At 40.6% G+C, this 19,007-nt stretch overlaps 1 protein-coding gene across 1 annotated transcript in view; it reads right to left on the bottom strand.

The window, feature by feature from the left end:
- LOC128692835 (disintegrin and metalloproteinase domain-containing protein unc-71) overlaps positions 1-19,007 on the bottom strand; it is a 740,447-nt gene that overhangs the window by 359,177 nt on the left and 362,263 nt on the right. The window contains exons 7-10 of the mRNA XM_070093277.1: positions 18,336-18,548; positions 13,942-14,013; positions 2,910-3,082; positions 2,481-2,650 (exon numbers count right to left, since the gene is read on the bottom strand). Of these exons, the coding sequence (XP_069949378.1) occupies positions 2,481-2,650; positions 2,910-3,082; positions 13,942-14,013; positions 18,336-18,548 (628 nt within the window). The remainder of the gene's footprint in view (positions 1-2,480; positions 2,651-2,909; positions 3,083-13,941; positions 14,014-18,335; positions 18,549-19,007) is intronic.

Here is a 19,007-nt window from a genome sequence, read left to right as displayed (position 1 = left end):
TTTTCATTAAAATTTCTTGACAGTGCCTCTCCCACTCTTTCATCTGCTCTCCTTTTGCACTCTCTCACCACTCTCTTCACCTTTCTTTTACTCTCCATATACTCTGCTCTTCTTAAAACACTTCTGCTTTGTAAAAACCTCTCGTAAGCTACCTTTTTCTCTTTTATCACACCCTTTACTTCATCATTCCACCAATCACTCCTCTTTCCTCCTGCCCCCACCCTCCTATAACCACAAACTTCTGCCCCACATTCTAATACTGCATTTTTAAAACTATTCCAACCCTCTTCAACCCCCCCACTACTCATCTTTGCACTAGCCCACCTTTCTGCCAATAGTCGCTTATATCTCGCCCGAACTTCCTCCTCCCTTAGTTTATACACTTTCACCTCCCTCTTACTTGTTGTTGCCACCTTCCTCTTTTCCCATCTACCTCTTACTCTAACTGTAGCTACAACTAAATAATGATCTGATATATCAGTTGCCCCTCTATAAACATGTACATCCTGGAGCCTACCCATCAACCTTTTATCCACCAATACATAATCTAACAAACTACTTTCATTGTATGCTACAGCATACCTTGTATATTTATTTATCCTCTTTTTCATAAAATATGTATTACTTATTACCAAATCTCTTTCTACACATAGCTCAATTAAAGGATCCCCATTTACATTTACCCCTGGCACCTCAAATTTACCTACTACTCTCTCCACAACATTTTTACCCACTTTAGCATTGAAATCCCCAACCACAAGTACTCTCACACTTGGTTCAAAACTCCCCACGCATTCACTCAACATTTCCCAAAATCTCTCTCTCTCCTCTACACTTCTCTCTTCTCCAGGTGCATATACACTTACTATAACCCACTTTTCACATCCAGGCCCGGTGGCCTGGTGGCTAAAGCTCCCGCTTCACACACGGAGGGCCCGGGTTCGATTCCCGGCGGGTGGAAACATTTCGACACGTTTCCTTACACCTGTTGTCCTGTTCACCTAGCAGCAAATAGGTACCTGGGTGTTAGTCGACTGGTGTGGGTCGCATCCTGGGGGAAAAGATTAAGGACCCGAATGGAAATAAGTTAGACAGTCCTCGATGACGCACTGACTTTCTTGGGTTATCCTGGGTGGCTAACCCTCCGGGGTTAAAAATCCGAACGAAATCTTATCTTATCTTTACTCCACATAATCCTTGAATTCATACATTTATAGTCCCTCTTTTCCTGCCATATCTTATCCTTTAACATTATTGCTACTCCTTCTTTAGCTCTAACTCTATTTGAAACCCCTGACCTAATCCCATTTATTCCTCTCCACTGAAACTCTCCCACCCCCTTCAGTTTTGTTTCACTTAAAGCCAGGACATCCAGCTTCTTCTCATTCATAACATCCACAATCATCTCTTTCTTATCATTTGCACATCCACGCACAACATCCACTGATAAAATAATTAGCATAATGTAATAATCTGAGGTACCATGAAGAAATTTATTTCATGAACCAGACAGACAGTAAGCTTCTACTAAGCAAAACATCATCAAAAAATAGTCTGCTCTGAACCTGTGTCTTTTCTTTATTACAGTCATCAGTACACCTTTATATCCAAATATTTTAAAATTTTTCCTTGTGGGCAAGTTATATTTTTCAAAATATTCAAATTCCACATTTTTTAATAAATGTTTGCTTAAAAAATATGAGCTTACCACACATACACCATATGATTATATACAAAATATGAATGAATTTGGCCCAAAAACAACTGAAATATCTTATGAACTGACCAAAGCAATGTACAATGCAACACCACACAACTTTCAATCCCTTATACAGCATGGAAAGACACTCAGAATACTACATTAAATATCAACTTCACTGACAACTGGACATCATGCACAGTATGCATAAATTGAGATTTTGCTCAGTTTCTTGGGTAGCACCACTCATCCTGCGAGTGAACATACTGTACATATGTATATATAGAGGCATAAATCTAAGCAGCAATGACCAGATTAAAGCTGGAACACACTAAGTTAATGACACACAGGTTCAGACACAAAACAGGAATCAGTGAATATTGCAGCCACTGCAAAAGCCATGAAAGAATAAAAAATTAATTACTACTCCATTATTTTGATCATCATCAAATAAGAACCTCTCTCCTCTGGAAATCCCTTACATTGAAAACATTGTTGGGGGTGGAACCTATATATTACACACAAAGTAAAAACCAAGAGAGCATTTCATATTCCTGCAAACCATGATAGTGATGTGAACACTGCAAATTTAACCTAATCTAACTTAAAAACAGCATAACAACTCATAGCTCACAGTCATAGAGGAAAAAAAACATTTGCTTCTTGACTTTTAATAATGTAAAATATGAGGTTCAAATACATGGACCCAATATCAAAGCAGTCTGCTTTGAAATTGGGTCCCTTATTTTGAAACACCCTGTATTTCTGCATGTAAACTTACTTCCATCATCGTGTTTCATATAGAGGTTGTGCCCAATCATGTGGGTCATGGTGGAGGCCACAAGGTGAGGCTCATACACATTGAGGTCGACAGAGATGCCGGATGCCTTGGCAGTGCAGATGCTGTTGGGAACACCCATTCCAGACTCCCCACTCTGGAACTGCTCCCCTCTGCAACATGAAGGTGCATGCTAGCTGTCAAAACTGTTTTAGTCCTCTGGAAACTGTCAGGCTGAACAAATGCAGAACTCTACTGCCCAAGTCCTCAATTTACAGTACTGTATACAGTAATAAATAAAAAATAACACTTAAATGTCTAAAGTACAACATATATAAAAAATTCTCACCTATTGAATGCAACCCCTGAACCTCTCCCTGCCTTTCTAGTATTTCATCATCCATTACAATGATTTCTCATCTTCCTACTTACGTAATTAAATGTGACGTGTCTTTGTGGAAGTCGTTGAGTTTCTCTCCCACATAGTTGTAGAAGTTTATGAGTGCAGTGGCGATGGGATGGTTTCTGCCCAGGTCGACCAGATTCCTGCCTGACCAGGTTTCCAGGTAGGTGATTGTGATGCGGGTGTTGATTGTTTTGAAATACTGAATTGGGGGGAAAATGCAGGTCTTATTAATCATTGGGAGGATAAAAACAAAATGTGAATGGGGAAAATTAATAGACTTCAAGAGGATTTCAAAAAAAAAAAAATATATAACTGAAAAATAGGAAGGAAGGAATAGCACTCAACGGAGAAATAAATATATTTGCACAGAGAGTAATACTAGGGGATACTAATAGTATACAATACCGACAAGTTGATAAGTAAGACATGTGCAACAGTTTGGTAGCTTTATTCAGAAATGTTTCCCCTACACAGTAAAAAAAACAAAATTTATTTCTTTGCAAAGGTTACAATGTGTGATTACATTTTATAATTTGTTAGGTACAATGAAAGCCACTATCATGTTGGGGCATTTTGGGCTTCTTCAGTCAAATACAGAGGAGGCAGTAGAGATATAAGGATGATGTAATCATTCCATCACCTTCAAAATCATAGTTCTCCACAGTCTGGACACTGTTCAGGCCCATTTGCAATCCTTTCTGATTTTCACCTGTTTGTGTTCTCTTCATTAATTTCACATTGTTTGGCTATATCTACATGTCTTTCACTTACACCTGAAATGGTACCAGTCCCAATACTGATCCTTATTGTACTCCACTCAACAAATACACCATTCCAATATGTTTTTCTCAAACAATCACTCGTTTCCTTGGATCCATTTAAATGCCTTGCATGTCATTCCTTCTAATGTTTCAGCTAGTCTCTTGTGCGGCACTCTGTCAAATGCCTTCTTAGAGTCCAAATACATGTACGTATATGAAATCCACCCATCCCTCTCTCTCCTGGAGTTTACCTGGAGTTTTACCTGGAGAGAGTTCTGGGGGTCAATGCCCCCGTGGATCGGTCTGTGACCAGGCCACATGGTGGATCAGGCCTTATCAACCAGGCTGTTATTGCTGGTTGCACACAATCCAACGTACGAACCACAGCCCGTCTGGTCAGGTACCGACTTTAGGTGCTTGCCCAGTGCCTGCTTGAAGATAGCCAGGGGTCTATTGGTAATCCCTCTTATGTATGCTGGGAGGCAGTTGAACAGTCTTGGGCCCAACATTTATTGTGTTGTCTCTTAACGTGCTAGTGACACCCCTGCTTTTCATTGGGGGGATGCTGCATCATCTGCCAAGTCTTTTGCTTTCATAGGGAGTGATTTTCATGTGCAAGTTTGGTACTAGTCCCTCTAGGATTTTCCAGGTGTATATAATCATGTATCTCTCCCGCCTGCATTCCAGGGAGTACAGGTTGAGGAACTTCAAGCACTCCTAGTAATTGAGGTTTTTATCTCAGTTATGCGTGCCGTGAAGGTTCTCTTTACATTTTCTAGGTCAGCAATTTCACCTGCCTTGAAAGGTGCTGTTAGTGTGCAGCAATATTCCAGCCTAGATAGAACAAGCAACCTGAAGAGTGTCATCATGAGCTTGGCATCCCTAGTTTTGAAGGTTCTCATTATCCATCCTGTCATTTTCCTAGCAGATGTGATTGATACAATGTTATGGTCCTTGAAGGTGAGATCCTCTGACATGATCACTCCCAGGTCTTTGACGTTATTTTTTTGCTCTATTGTGTGGTTGGAATTTGTTTTATACTCTGATGAAGTTTTAATTTTCTCATGTTTACCATATCTAAGTAACTGAAATTTCTCATCGTTGAACTTCAAATTGTTTTCTGCAGCCCATTGAAAGATTTGGTTGACATCCGCCTGGAGCCTTGCAGTGTCTGCAATGGAATCTTCACTGTCATGAAGATTCAGGTGTCATCTGCAAAAGGAAGACACGGTGCTGTGGCTTACATCCCTGTCTATGTCAGATATGAGGGTGAGGAACAAGATGGGAATGAGTACTGTGCCTTGCAGAACAGAGCTTTTCACTGTAGCTGCCTCAAATTTTACTCTGTTGACTACTACTCTTTGTGTTCTGTTTGTGAGGAAATTATAGATCCATCTACCAACTTTTCCTGTTATTCCTTTAGCACGCATTTTGTGCGCTATTACGCCATGGTCACACTTGTCGAAGGCTTTTGCAAAGTCTGTGTATATTACATCTGCATTCTTTTTGTCTTCTAGTGCATCTAGGACCTTGTCGTAGTGATCCAGTAGTTGGGACAGACAGGAGCGACCTGCTCTAAACCCATGTTGCTCTGGGTTGTGTAATTGATGGGTATCTAGATGGGTGGCAAATTTGCTTCTTAGGACCCTTTCAAGGATTTTTATGATATGGGATGTTAGTGCTATCAGTCTGTAGTTCTTTGCTGTTGCTTTACTGCCCCCTTTGTGGAGTGGGGCTATGTCTGTTGTTTTTAGTAACTGTGGGACGACCCCCTGTCCATGCTCCCTCTCCATAGGATGGAAAAGGCTCGTGATAAGGGCTTCTTGCAATTATTGATGAATACGAATTTCCATGAGCCTGGCCCTGGGGCAGAGTGCATGGGCATGTCATTTATCACCTGTTCAAAGTCATTTGGCATCAGGATAACATCAGATAGGCTTGTGTTTACCAAATTCTGTGGCTCTCTCATAAAAAATTCATTTAAATCTTCGACTCTCAGTCTGGTTAGTGGCTTGCTGAAAACTGAGTCATACTGGGACTTGAGTAGCTCACTCATTTCCTTGCTGTCATCTGTGTAGGACCCATCTTGTTTAAGTAGGGGCCCAATACTGGATGCTGTTCTCGACTTTGATTTGGCATAAGAAAAGAAATACTTTGGGTTTCTTTCAATTTCATTTATGGCTTTTAGTTCTTCCCGCGATTCCTGACTCCTATAAAATTCCTTTAGCTTTAGCTCGATGTTTGCTATTTCTCTGACCAGTGTCTCCCTATGCATTGCAGATATATTGGCCTCTTTTAGCTGCTCTGTTATTCTTTTCCATCGCCTGTAAAGGGAGTGCCTGTCTCTTTCTATTTTACATCTACAGTACTCCTTTTTCTTATAGGAATATGCCTTGAGCATACATTGAGTGCCACAGAGTTAATCTGTTCACAGAATTAATCTGTTCTAGGCAAAAGTTGGGGTCTGTGTTGCTTAGTCTATCTTCCCAGCTTATATCATTTAGGACTTGGTTTACTTGGTCCCACTTTATGTTCTTGTTATTGAAGTTGAATTTGGTGAAGGCTCCCTCATGACTGATCCCATTTTGTCGATCTGGGGCTCCGCGCATACACGTCTCAACCTGAATTATGTTGTGAACTGAGTACGTATATTGTTTTTGATATGGTGACATTTCGTATCAGATCATCATTGTTAGTGAAGATGAGGTCTAATGTATTCTCCAGTCTAGTAGGCTCTATTATTTGCTGGTTTAAGTTGAATTTTGTGCAGAGATTTGAAAGCTCGTGTGTGTGTGAGTTCTCATCTCCTGTCTCATTTTTGTTACCTTGCAGAACTCTAGTAGGTTTTTTAACCCATTCTTTTTCCAGGTGCTCCACCACTATTCTTGTTAATCAGAAATTCTAGAAACAAAAAAGATATCACGAAATAGCGCAATTGAACTAACAAAACCAGATGAACCCCAACTCCCACCAACTGAAACAGCAAACAGACTCAATGATTTCTTCTTCACCATAGGAAAAAACCTTGCCAATAAAATCCTAAGCTCAAATACCCCACCCAATGACTACCTCACTGGCAACTACCCAAACACACTGTTCCTAGCTCCAACTAACCCAACAGAAGTCTCCCTTATTATCAACACACTAAAAAATAAGACAGGAGATTTAAATACCTTACCACGCTTTATATACAAAAAAAGCATCGCATGTGCTATCACCAATCATTGCAACACTCTTTAACAAATCCATCGAATCCTCTACCTTCCCTACAGTTCTCAAAATAGCGAGGGTCGCCCCGATCCATAAAGGAGACCAAACAGACTTGAATAACTATGGACCAATATCCAACTTACACCCTCTCTCTAAAATCTTCGAAAAATTAATTCATAAGCGAATCTATTCCTGCCTCATCTCCCGCAACATACTCAACCCCCGCCAGTTTGGGTTCAGGCCTAATAAAAATACGAATGATGCTATTATACACATGCTAGAACAAATATACACTGCACTAGAGAAAAAAGAAGTTCCACTGGGGGATCTTCATTGATTTACGTAAAGCTTTTGATACAGTTGACCATGATTTGCTCCATATAAAATTGTTGCACTATGGTATAAGAGGGCACTCCCTCAACTACCTAAAGTCATACCTCAGCAACAGAAGCCAATATTTGTACACAAATGGAGCAAATTCTTCCGCACAGTCAATTACAGTTGGTGTCCCACAGGGAATGTCCTTGGCCCTCTTCTCTTTCTCGTTTACATAAATGACCTACCAAATGCATCGCAACTACTCAAACCCACACTATTTGCAGATGACACTACACACATCTTCTCTCACCCAAGCCCAGTCATGCTAGCCAATACTGTGAATACCGAATTACAGAAAATATCTACCTGGATGATGACTAACAAACTTACTCTCAACATCGACAAAACCTACTTCATTCAGCTTGGTAACAGAGATACAGATGTCCCTCTTAACATAATGATAAACAGATCACCCATCACAAAGCTCACATAGGGAAAATTCTTAGGAATCCACCTTGATAATAGACTCAAATTTCAAACACATGTACAACAAATTTCCAAGACCGGTGCTATGTTCCACAGTCACCCCTCCTGGCCCTATATCACTCACTTATTTACCCCTATCTCACCTATGGAATTTGTGCATGGGGCTTAACAACACTGCTAAACTCACAAACTAGTATTTAGTCACTTAGCCATAATACCAACTTACCTCATAATTTTGTAATATTTTAAACTTAAGATTTAATTTAAATCTGCCCGAAATGCCTAGCCATGCTAGGTGTTCTAGTGGTACACTCTGTAAGTATTATTTTCTACATGTAAACCACACAATAACCAAATTCAGTAAACTCAGCATTGTAATCCTTATTTATTTATTATTTATTATCACACTGGCCGATTCCCACCAAGGCAGGGTGGCCCGAAAAAGAAAAACTTTCACCATCATTCACTCCATCAGTGTCTTGCCAGAAGGGTGCTTTACACTACAGTTTTTAAACTGCAACATTAACACCCCTCCTTCAGAGTGCAGGCACTGTACTTCCCATCTCCAGGACTCAAGTCCGGCCTGCTAGTTTCCCTGAACCCCTTCATAAATGTTACTTTGCTCACACTCCAACAGCACGTCAAGTATTAAAAACCATTTGTCTCCATTCACTCCTATCAATCACGCTCACGCATGCCTGCTGGAAGTCCAAGCCCCTCGCACACAAAACCTCCTTTACCCCCTCCCTCCAACCTTTCCTAGGCCGACCCCTACCCCGCCTTCCTTCCACTACAGACTGATACACTCTTGAAGTTATTCTGTTTCGCTCCATTCTCTCCACATGTCCGAACCACCTCAACAACCCTTCCTCAGCCCTATGGACAACAGTTTTGGTAATCCCGCACCTCCTCCTAACTTCCAAACTACGAATTCTCTGCATTATATTCACACCACACATTGCTCTCAGACATGACATCTCCACTGCCTCCAGCCTTCTCCTCGCTGCAACATTCATCGCCCATGCTTCACACCCATATAAGAGAGTTGGTAAAACTATACTCTCATACATTCCCCTCTTTGCCTCCAAGGACAAAGTTCTTTGTCTCCACAGACTCCTAAGTGCACCACTCACCCTTTTCCCCTCATCAATTCTATGATTCACCTCATCTTTCATAGACCCATCCGCTGACACGTCCACTCCCAAATACCTGAATACATTCACCTCCTCCATACTCTCTCCCTCCAATCTGATATCCAATCTTTCATCACCTAATCTTTTTGTTATCCTCATAACCTTACTCTTTCCTGTATTCACTTTCAATTTTCTTCTTTTGCACACCCTACCAAATTCATCCACCAATCTCTGCAACTTCTCTTCAGAATCTCCCAAGAGCACAGTGTCATCAGCAAAGAGCAACTGTGACAACTCCCACTTTATGTGTGATTCTTTATCTTTTAACTCCACGCCTCTTGCCAAGACCCTCGCATTTACTTCTCTTACAACCCCATCTATAAATATATTAAACAACCACGGTGACATCACACATCCTTGTCTAAGGCCTACTTTTACTGGGAAATAATTTCCCTCTTTCCTACATACTCTAACTTGAGCCTCACTATCCTCGTAAAAACTCTTCACTGCTTTCAGTAACCTACCTCCTACACCATACACCTGCAACATCTGCCACATTGCCCCCCTATCCACCCTGTCATATTTTTTTTTTTTTTTTTTTTTTTTCAACAAGTCGGCCGTCTCCCACCGAGGCAGGGTGACCCAAAAAAAGAAAGAAAATCCCCAAAAAGAAAATACTTTCATCATCATTGAACACTTTCACCACACTCGCACATTATCACTGTTTTTGCAGAGGTGCTCAGAATACAACAGTCTAGAAGCATACACATATAAAGATACACAACATATCCCTCCAAATTGCCAATATCCCAAACCCCTCCTTTAAAGTGCAGGCATTGTACTTCCCATTTCCAGGACTCAAGTCCGACTATATGAAAATAACCGGTTTCCCTGAATCCCTTCACTAAATATTACCCTGCTCACACTTCAACAGATCGTCAAATGTCATATGCCTTTTCCAAATCCATAAATGCCACAAAGACCTCTTTAGCCTGATCTAAATACTGTTCACTTATATGTTTCACTGTAAACACCTGGTCCACACACCCCCTACCTTTCCTAAAGCCTCCTTGTTCATCTGCTATCCTATTCTCCGTCTTACTCTTAATTATTTCAATAATAACTCTACCATACACTTTCCCAGGTATACTCAACAGACTTATCCCCCTATAATTTTTGCACTCTCTTTTATCCCTTTTGCCTTTATACAAAGGAACTATGCATGCTCTCTGCCAATCCCTAGGTACCTTACCCTCTTCCATACATTTATTAAATAATTGCACCAACCACTCCAAAACTATATCCCCACCGGCTTTTAACATTTCTATCTTTATCCCATCAATCCCGGCTGCCTTACCCCCTTTCATTTTACCTACTGCCTCACGAACTTCCCCCACACTCACAACTGGCTCTTCCTCACTCCTACAAGATGTTGTTCCTCCTTGCCCTATACACGAAATCACAGCTTCCCTATCTTCATCAACATTTAACAATTCCTCAAAATATTCCCTCCATCTTCCCAATACCTCTAACTCTCCATTTAATAACTCTCCTCTCCTATTTTTAACTGACAAATCTATTTGTTCTCTAGGCTTTCTTAACTTGTTAATCTCACTCCAAAACTTTTTCTTATTTTCAACAAAATTTGTTGATAACATCTCACCCACTCTCTCATTTGCTCTCTTTTTACATTGCTTCACCACTCTCTTAACCTCTCTCTTTTTATCCATATACTCTTCCCTCCTTGCATCACTTCTACTTTGTAAAAACTTCTCATATGCTAACTTTTTCTCCCTTACTACTCTCTTCACATCATCATTCCACCAATCGCTCCTCTTCCCTCCCGCACCCACTTTCCTGTAACCACAAACTTCTGCTGAACACTCTAACACTACATTTTTAAAACTACCCCATACCTCTTCGACCCCATTGCCTATGCTCTCATTAGCCCATCTATCCTCCAATAGCTGTTTATATCTTACCCTAACTGCCTCCTCTTTTAGTTTATAAACCTTCACCTCTCTCTTCCCTGATGCTTCTATTCTCCTTGTATCCCATCTACCTTTTACTCTCAGTGTAGCTACAACTAGAAAGTGATCTGATATATCTGTGGCCCCTCTATAAACATGTACATCCTGAAGTCTACTCAACAGTCTTTTATCTACCAATACATAATCCAACAAACTACTGTCATTTCGCCCTACATCATATCTTGTATACTTATTTATCCTCTTTTTCTTAAAATATGTATTACCTATAACTAAGCCCCTTTCTATACAAAGTTCAATCAAAGGGCTCTCATTATCATTTACACCTGGCACCCCAAACTTACCTACCACACCCTCTCTAAAAGTTTCTCCTACTTTAGCATTCAGGTCCCCTACCACAATTACTCTCTCACTTGGTTCAAAGGCTCCTATATATTCACTTAACATCTCCCAAAATCTCTCTCTCTCCTCTGCATTCCTCTCTTCTCCAGGTGCATACACGCTTATTATGACCCACTTCTCGCATCCAACCTTTACTTTAATCCACATAATTCTTGAATTTACACATTCATATTCTCTTTTCTCCTTCCATAACTGATCATTCAACATTACTGCTACCCCTTCCTTTGCTCTAACTCTCTCAGATACTCCAGATTTAATCCCATTTATTTCCCCCCACCGAAACTCCCCTACCCCCTTCAGCTTTGTTTCGCTTAGGGCCAGGACATCCAACTTCTTTTCATTCATAACATCAGCAATCATCTGTTTCTTGTCATCCGCACTACATCCACGCACATTTTATAGAGAATAAACTTTGAATTTGAATTTGAATTTGAATTAATTACCCAACAAAAGGCTGCAGTCAGAATGATAACAAATTCCCACTACAGGCAGCACACTCCACCAATATTCAAAACTCTAAACCTACTCACCATACAAAACATCCATACTTATTATTGTACCTACTACATACATAGAACACTTAACTGGGATATAAACCCTCCCCTCAAACGTCTCCTTACCAACCTCAACAGAACATGACCATAACACAAGGCACAGATCACTCTTTGATGTTCCTCGTATCCATCTCACACTATGCAAAAACTCAATGCACATAAAAGGCCCTAAAATCTGGAATTCATTACCTGTGAATATAAAAGAAACACTGTATATAAATTCAAGTCTCTTCTTAAAAGTCACTTACTCACCCACAACTAAATAAATACTGAATAATTGTATCTCATAAATGTTTAACCTGTGACCCAATCTAACTTTGTTATTTTTAATTACATTACCTAACAGAATACTTCATTCTACTGAATGCTCAGCAACACAGTAAATGACCATATGACCTGTCTTTGAAATACTCCTTTGTGCTTAACTGTTATTTGTTTACAATAATGTTTATCACTGAATATATCAATGCTTAGTTAATCTTAAGTTATTTTTAAGCCTACCCATAATGCTCTGCATACAAGGGGTTTTCGCATGTTACACTTAATCACTGTATTTCTTTGTACTTCTATGTATCATGTTCAAATTAATAAATAAATAAATAAATAAATAAATAAATCTCCAGTGACACTGACCTGTAATTCAATGCTACAAGTCTGTCTCACTTCTTAATACTGCGACCACATTTGCTGTTTTCCACAACTCTTGACAGTTGCCCTGTGTCAACTGACTTGAGTGTGGCCAGTGGCTCACACAGTGCTTGTGCTCGCTTTCTCTGGATCCATGGATAGAGATCTGATCATACTGCCTTCAAGGTATCTAGCTCACAAATAGTTTCATCTCCTTTTCTAATGTTGTATGCATGGCACCCAGCACTTGCTGGTGCAGTCTACTTCCCACTACCTCCAATTTTGCTTTCTCAAATTTCTTGCTGAGCTCCTTGTGAGCTCTCCCTCCTTGTTTCAGCCTGATTACCTAGTTCTTCATCACTGCTGCTCTCCTGATGTGGTTGTGTAGCAACTTGGGGTTGGATTTTGCTTTTGGTGCTATCATTTTCAAACTGTCATTGAGCCTCTCTTCTTACAAATGCCTATTCATCTCTGGCTCTTCTGCTCACTTTCTTGTTCTGCATTTTTTGCCTACTGTCTTTTTTTTCATGTTCTAGCACTTTTAGTCTTTGCCTCTCTACACCTCTGGGTGATCCATGGACTCACTCTGTTCTTGCTATTGCTTCTACTGGTTCTGGGTGTGAATTTCTCATCTGCTTCCTGGCACTTTCCAGTTGCACACTTCATCATCTCATTCGCTGTCTCCCTTTCCCACTTCACTTCATTTAGGAATTGCCTCATGTCTGTAGTCTTCCATTTGAAATTTGGTTTTGCTCATTTTTCTGTGCTTTTTCTCTCTCCAAGTTTACTTCCACAAGATATTTGAAACTTAGGACTGTATTATCACTAGCACCAAGGACTTCACATATTCAATATCCCTCATGTCAGAATCGACCAGGGTGAATACAAGGCCCAGCCTTGCTGGTTCATGTTTTCTCTATCTGGTTGTGTCCCTGAAATGTAGGTGTGGCTGGTTGTGGTTGTTATTGTAATGGGTGTTTTTTATGGACTGGTTGTTCATTGTTTATCATGATTGCTACTGATTGTGGTTGTACATGTTGTTTGTTTTTGACTGTTGTTGTGATTGTTGTTGATGGTTGTTGACTGTTACTGGTGTCACCAGTTGGCTATGATTTATTCCGTTTGCTGGTTATAGCTGTTGATTGTTCTTAGTGGTTGTAAGTTGCACTTGTTTGTTGATGTTGGTTGTAGTTGACTGTTGTTACTGTTGGCTATGGTTGTTGATTGTAGTGGTTGTCAGCTGTGGTTGTTTGTGGATGTTGGTTGTAGTTGATTGTGGTTATTGCTGGCAGTGGTTGTTTACTGTGGCTGTTGCTAGCTGTTGTTGTTGTTGGTGGTTTTGGCGGTTTTAGTTGCCGATCTTTATTATTAGTAACATGCCAAATCAACCATAACACTGGTGTAGCACATCAACCCAAAAATAATCTAATACTAGCATGATACACAGTACTGTATAAATACAAAAGCATTCAAAGAACATCGAATGCCTATATTAACACGACACACATCACTCAAAGAGCACTGATAATGTTAATTAATGATAACTGATAGGAGTAATAACATGATAACCTGCACTCACCAGATCAGCAATGTTGGCTATTTGCAGAGCATCATTGAGTGCTCTCACTCTAGAGTAGTTCCTGTCCTCCATCTGTTGAAGGAAAGTGAAAGTAAGTTACTTTGACTCTGCAATTATTATAATAAAAATTAAGCGCTAAACCCACAAGGGTCATACAGCACCATGACTCAAGAAATCGTCTTAAGACGATTTGGCTTTGGCATGCTGCTCTTACCTGTACTTTTTTGTAGCTCTGTATGTATGCTCAAATTACTAAAAAAATAAAAATAAATAAAATAAATTACAAACGAATGACAGAACGGCCCGTGTGTTTTAGGACTCACCTGCTATGGTTAGGTTAGGTTAGGTTAGGTTAGGCTAAGCTAGGTTAGGTTAGGTTAGGCTAGGTTAGGGTAGGCAAGGCTAGGTTAGGTTAGGTTATGATAATTCATAAACGAATCTATTCCTACCTCATCTCCCAAAACATTCTCAACCCCTGCCAATTTGGATTCAGGCCTAATAAAAATACTAATGATGCTATTATACACATGCTAGAACATATATACACTGCAATAGAGAAAAAAGAAGTCCCACTGGGGATCTTCAATGACTTACGTAAAGCTTTTGATACAGTTGACCATGATTTGCTCCATATAAAATTGTCACACTATGGTATAAGAGGGCACTCCCTCAACTACCTCAAGTCATACCTCAGCAACAGAAGCCAATATGTGTACACAAATGGGGCAAACTCTTCCGCACAACCAATTACAGTTGGTGTCCCACAGGGAAGTGTCCTTGGCCCTCTTCTCTTTCTCCTATACATAAATGACCTACCAAATGCTTCGCAATTACTCAAACCCACACTATTTGCAGATGACACTACATACGTCTTCTCTCACCCGAGCCCAGTCATACTAGCCAATACTGTAAATACCGAATTACAGAAAATATCTACCTGGATGAGGACTAACAAACTTACACTAAACATTGACAAAACCTACTTCATTCAGTTTGGTAACAGAACTGTAGATGTGTCTCTTAACATAATGATAAACGGATCACCTATCACAAAGCTAACAGAGGGAAAATTCTTAGGAATCCACCTCGATAATAGACTCAAATTTCATACACATATACAACAAATTTCTAAGAAAATTTCCAAGACTGTAGGCATACTATCGAAGATACGGTACTATGTTCCACAGTCAGCCCTCCTGGCCCTATATATTTACCCTATTTATTTATTTATTTACCCCTATCTCACCTATGGAATTTGTGCATGGGGCTCAACAACAACTAACCATCTCAGACCATTAATTACCCAACAAAAGGCTGCAGTTAGAATGATAACAAATTCTCAATACAGGCAACACACTCCACCAATATTCACAACACTCAACCTACTCACCATACGAAACATCCATACTTATTACTGCACCTATTACATACATAGAACACTTAACTCTGATATTAACCCTCCCCTCAAACATCTCCTTACCAACCTCAACAGAACACATGACCATAACACAAGGCACAGATCACTCTGATGTACCTAGTATCCATCTCACGCTATGCAAAAACTCAATGCACATAAAAGGCCCTAAAATCTGGAATTCATTACCTGTAAATATAAAAGAAACACTATCTGTTCATAAATTCAAGTCTCTTCTCAAAAATCACTTACCCACAACCAAGTAAATACTGAATAATTGTATCTTATAAATTGTATATCTTAAATGTTTCTCATAATTGTATCACAGAAATATTTAACCTGAGACCCAATCAAACTTTGTTATTTTTTAATTACATTACCTAACAGAATACTCCATTCTACTGAATGTTTACCCGGAGAGAGTTCCGGGGGTCAACGCCCCCGCGGTCCGGTCCGCGACCAGGCCTTCTGGTGGATCAGAGCCTGATCAACCAGGTTGTTACTGCTGGCTGCACGCAAACCAACGTACGAGCCACAGCCCGGCTGGTCAGGAACCGACTTTTGGTGCTTGTCCAGTGCCAGCTTGAAGACTGCCAGGGGTCTGTTGGTAATCCCCCTTATGTATGCTGGGAGGCAGTTGAACAGTCTCGGGCCCCTGACACTTATTGTATGGTCTCTTAACGTGCTAGTGACACCCCTGCTTTTCATTGGGGGGGATGTTGCATCGTCTGCCAAGTCTTTTGCTTTCGTAGTGAGTGATTTTTGTGTGCAAGTTCGGTACTAGTCCCTCTAGGATTTTCCAGGTGTATATAATCTCTCCCGCCTGTGTTCCAGGGAATACAGGTACAGAAACTTTAAGCGCTCCCAGTAATTGAGGTGTTTTATCTCCGTTATGCGTGCCGTGAAGGTTCTCTGTACATTTTCTAGGTCAGCAATTTCACCTGCCTTGAAAGGTGCTGTTAGTGTGCAGCAATATTCCAGCCTAGATAGAACAAGTGACCTGAAGAGTGTCATCATGAGCTTGGCCTCCCTAGTTTTGAAGGTTCTCATTATCCATCCTGTCATTTTTCTAGCAGATGCGATTGATACGATGTTATGGTCCTTGAAGGTGAGATCCTCCGACATGATCACTCCCAGGTCTTTGACGTTGGTGTTTCGCTCTTTTTTGTGGCCAGAATTTGTTTTGTACTATGATGAAGATTTAATTTCCTCATGTTTACCATGAGGTATCTGAGTAATTGAAATTTCTCATCGTTGAACTTCATATTGTTTTCTGCAGCCCACTGAAAGATTCGGTTGATGTCCGCCTGGAGCCTTGCAGTGTCTGCAATGGAAGACACTGTCATGCAGCTTCGGGTGTCATCTGCAAAGGAAGTCACGGTGCTGTGGCTGACATCCTTGTCTATGTCGGATATGAGGATGAGGAACAAGATGGGAGCGAGTACTGTGCCTTGTGGAACAGAGCTTTTCACCGTAGCTGCCTCGGACTTTACTCTGTTGACGACTACTCTCTGTGTTCTGTTAGTGAGGAAATTATAGATCCATCGACCGACTTTTCCTGTTATTCCTTTAGCACGCATTTTGTGCGCTATTACGCCATGGTCACACTTGTCGAAGGCTTTTGCAGTCTGTATATATTACATCTGCATTCTTTTTGTCTTCTAGTGCATCTAGGACCTTGTCGTAGTGATCCAATAGTTGAGACAGACAGGAGCGACCTGTTCTAAACCCATGTTGCCCTGGGTTGTGTAACTGATGGGTTTCTAGATGGGTGGTGATCTTGCTTCTTAGGACCCTTTCAAAGATTTTTATGATATGGGATGTTAGTGCTATCAGTCTGTAGTTCTTTGCTGTTGCTTTACTGCCCCCTTTGTGGAGTGGGGCTATGTCTGTTGTTTTTAGTAACTGTGGGATGACCCCCGTGTCCATGCTCCCTCTCCATAGGATGGAAAAGGCTCGTGATAGGGGCTTCTTGCAGTTCTTGATGAACACGGAGTTCCATGAGTCTGGCCCTGGGGCAGAGTGCATGGGCATGTCATTTATCGCCTGTTCGAAGTCATTTGGCGTCAGGATAACATCGGATAGGCTTGTGTTAACCAAATTCTGTGGCTCTCTCATAAAAAATTCATTTTGATCTTCGACTCAGTCTGGTTAGCGGCTTGCTAAAAACGGAGTCATATTGGGACTTGAGTAGCTCACTCATTTCCTTGCTGTCATCTGTGTAGGACCCATCTTGTTTAAGTAGGGGCCCAATACTGGACATTGTTCTCGACTTTGATTTGGCATAGGAGAAGAAATACTTTGGGTTTCTTTCGATTTCATTTATGGCTTTTAGTTCTTCCCGCGATTCCTGACTCCTATAAGATTCCTTTAGCTTAAGTTCGATGCTGGCTATTTCTCTGACCAGTGTCTCCCTATGCAGTTTATATGACCTGTCTTTGTAATACTCATTAGACTTAATTGCTATCTGTTTACAATAATGTTTTACCACTGAACACATCATTGCTTAGTTAATCTTAATTTAATTTTAAGCCTGCCCATAATGCTCTGCATACAAGGGGCTTTCACATGCTGCACTTCATTGTATTCTTTTGTACTTTTCTGTATCATGTTCAAATAAATAAATAAATAAATAAATAAATAAATAAATAAATAAAGTAACAGCCTAGTTGATCAAACCCTGATCCACCAGGTGGCCTGGTCACAGACCGGGCTGTGGGGGCGTTGACCCCCGAAACCTTCTCCAGGTATACTCCAGGTAAGGGGTCTCAGCCGCCATCAACCGCCTGCCCAGTATGCTAGTTGAGGAAACCTTATGACTCTACTGAACAGTATTAAGATATTGTACATGTAAACCCAGATTCTGGGTTTAGATCTCCATCAGTCCATTGAATGATTACATTGAATGATTACATTGAATGATTACACAGTACTGACCACCACACTGTTCACCACTACCACACAACACAACAATACTCACAAACTTCTTGTCGAGGAAGAGCGCAGTCTCGATGTACTTGATGGTGGTGCGCACGTCACGGGTGAAGCGATGCCGTGTCTGCTTCTTCTTACGTCCATGACTGCCGTGGCTGAAGTTACGTTCCCACATGCCCCACTCGTACCCCGTCTGTGACCCACACTTCTGCCGGATGTGAGGGTTCTTGGACTCGATGACGAAGTGTGGGTGCTTGGGCTGCAGGAAACAAACACAAGGCTCAGCACTTCCCATACCCCCTTTGTGATCCTTACGTGTTGAGTGCTTCCCCGTGAATATATGACAAAAAGAGGAGAAATAAACCATACCACAGAAGAGGAATATAGATAAACATTAAGGGGCACATAAGTTCCCCCGTCTGCTAATAACATGTTCATTTTTCCACTATAATCTACCTTGTCCATAATTACTGTAGCAATTGCTTTGTCTGTTTCGTAAGGTGAAGTCTAGAATCTTGTCAATTCATGGTATAACTTAACAATTGTGTTGCAACACAATTGTCCTCAAAGATCTGTTAAGTTATACCATGAATTAAGAAAAGATCCTATACTTCACCTTACGAAACAAAGCAAATGCGATAATAATTATGGACAAGGTAGATTACTAACGTGCCTCTTAATATATCATGCAACGTCAAAATTTAGATTTCTATCTCCG

The sequence above is a fragment of the Cherax quadricarinatus genome, chromosome 3 (assembly GCF_038502225.1).
Source record: "Cherax quadricarinatus isolate ZL_2023a chromosome 3, ASM3850222v1, whole genome shotgun sequence".
Lineage (NCBI taxonomy): Eukaryota > Metazoa > Arthropoda > Malacostraca > Decapoda > Parastacidae > Cherax > Cherax quadricarinatus.
This window is presented reverse-complemented; position numbering and strand designations above follow the sequence as displayed.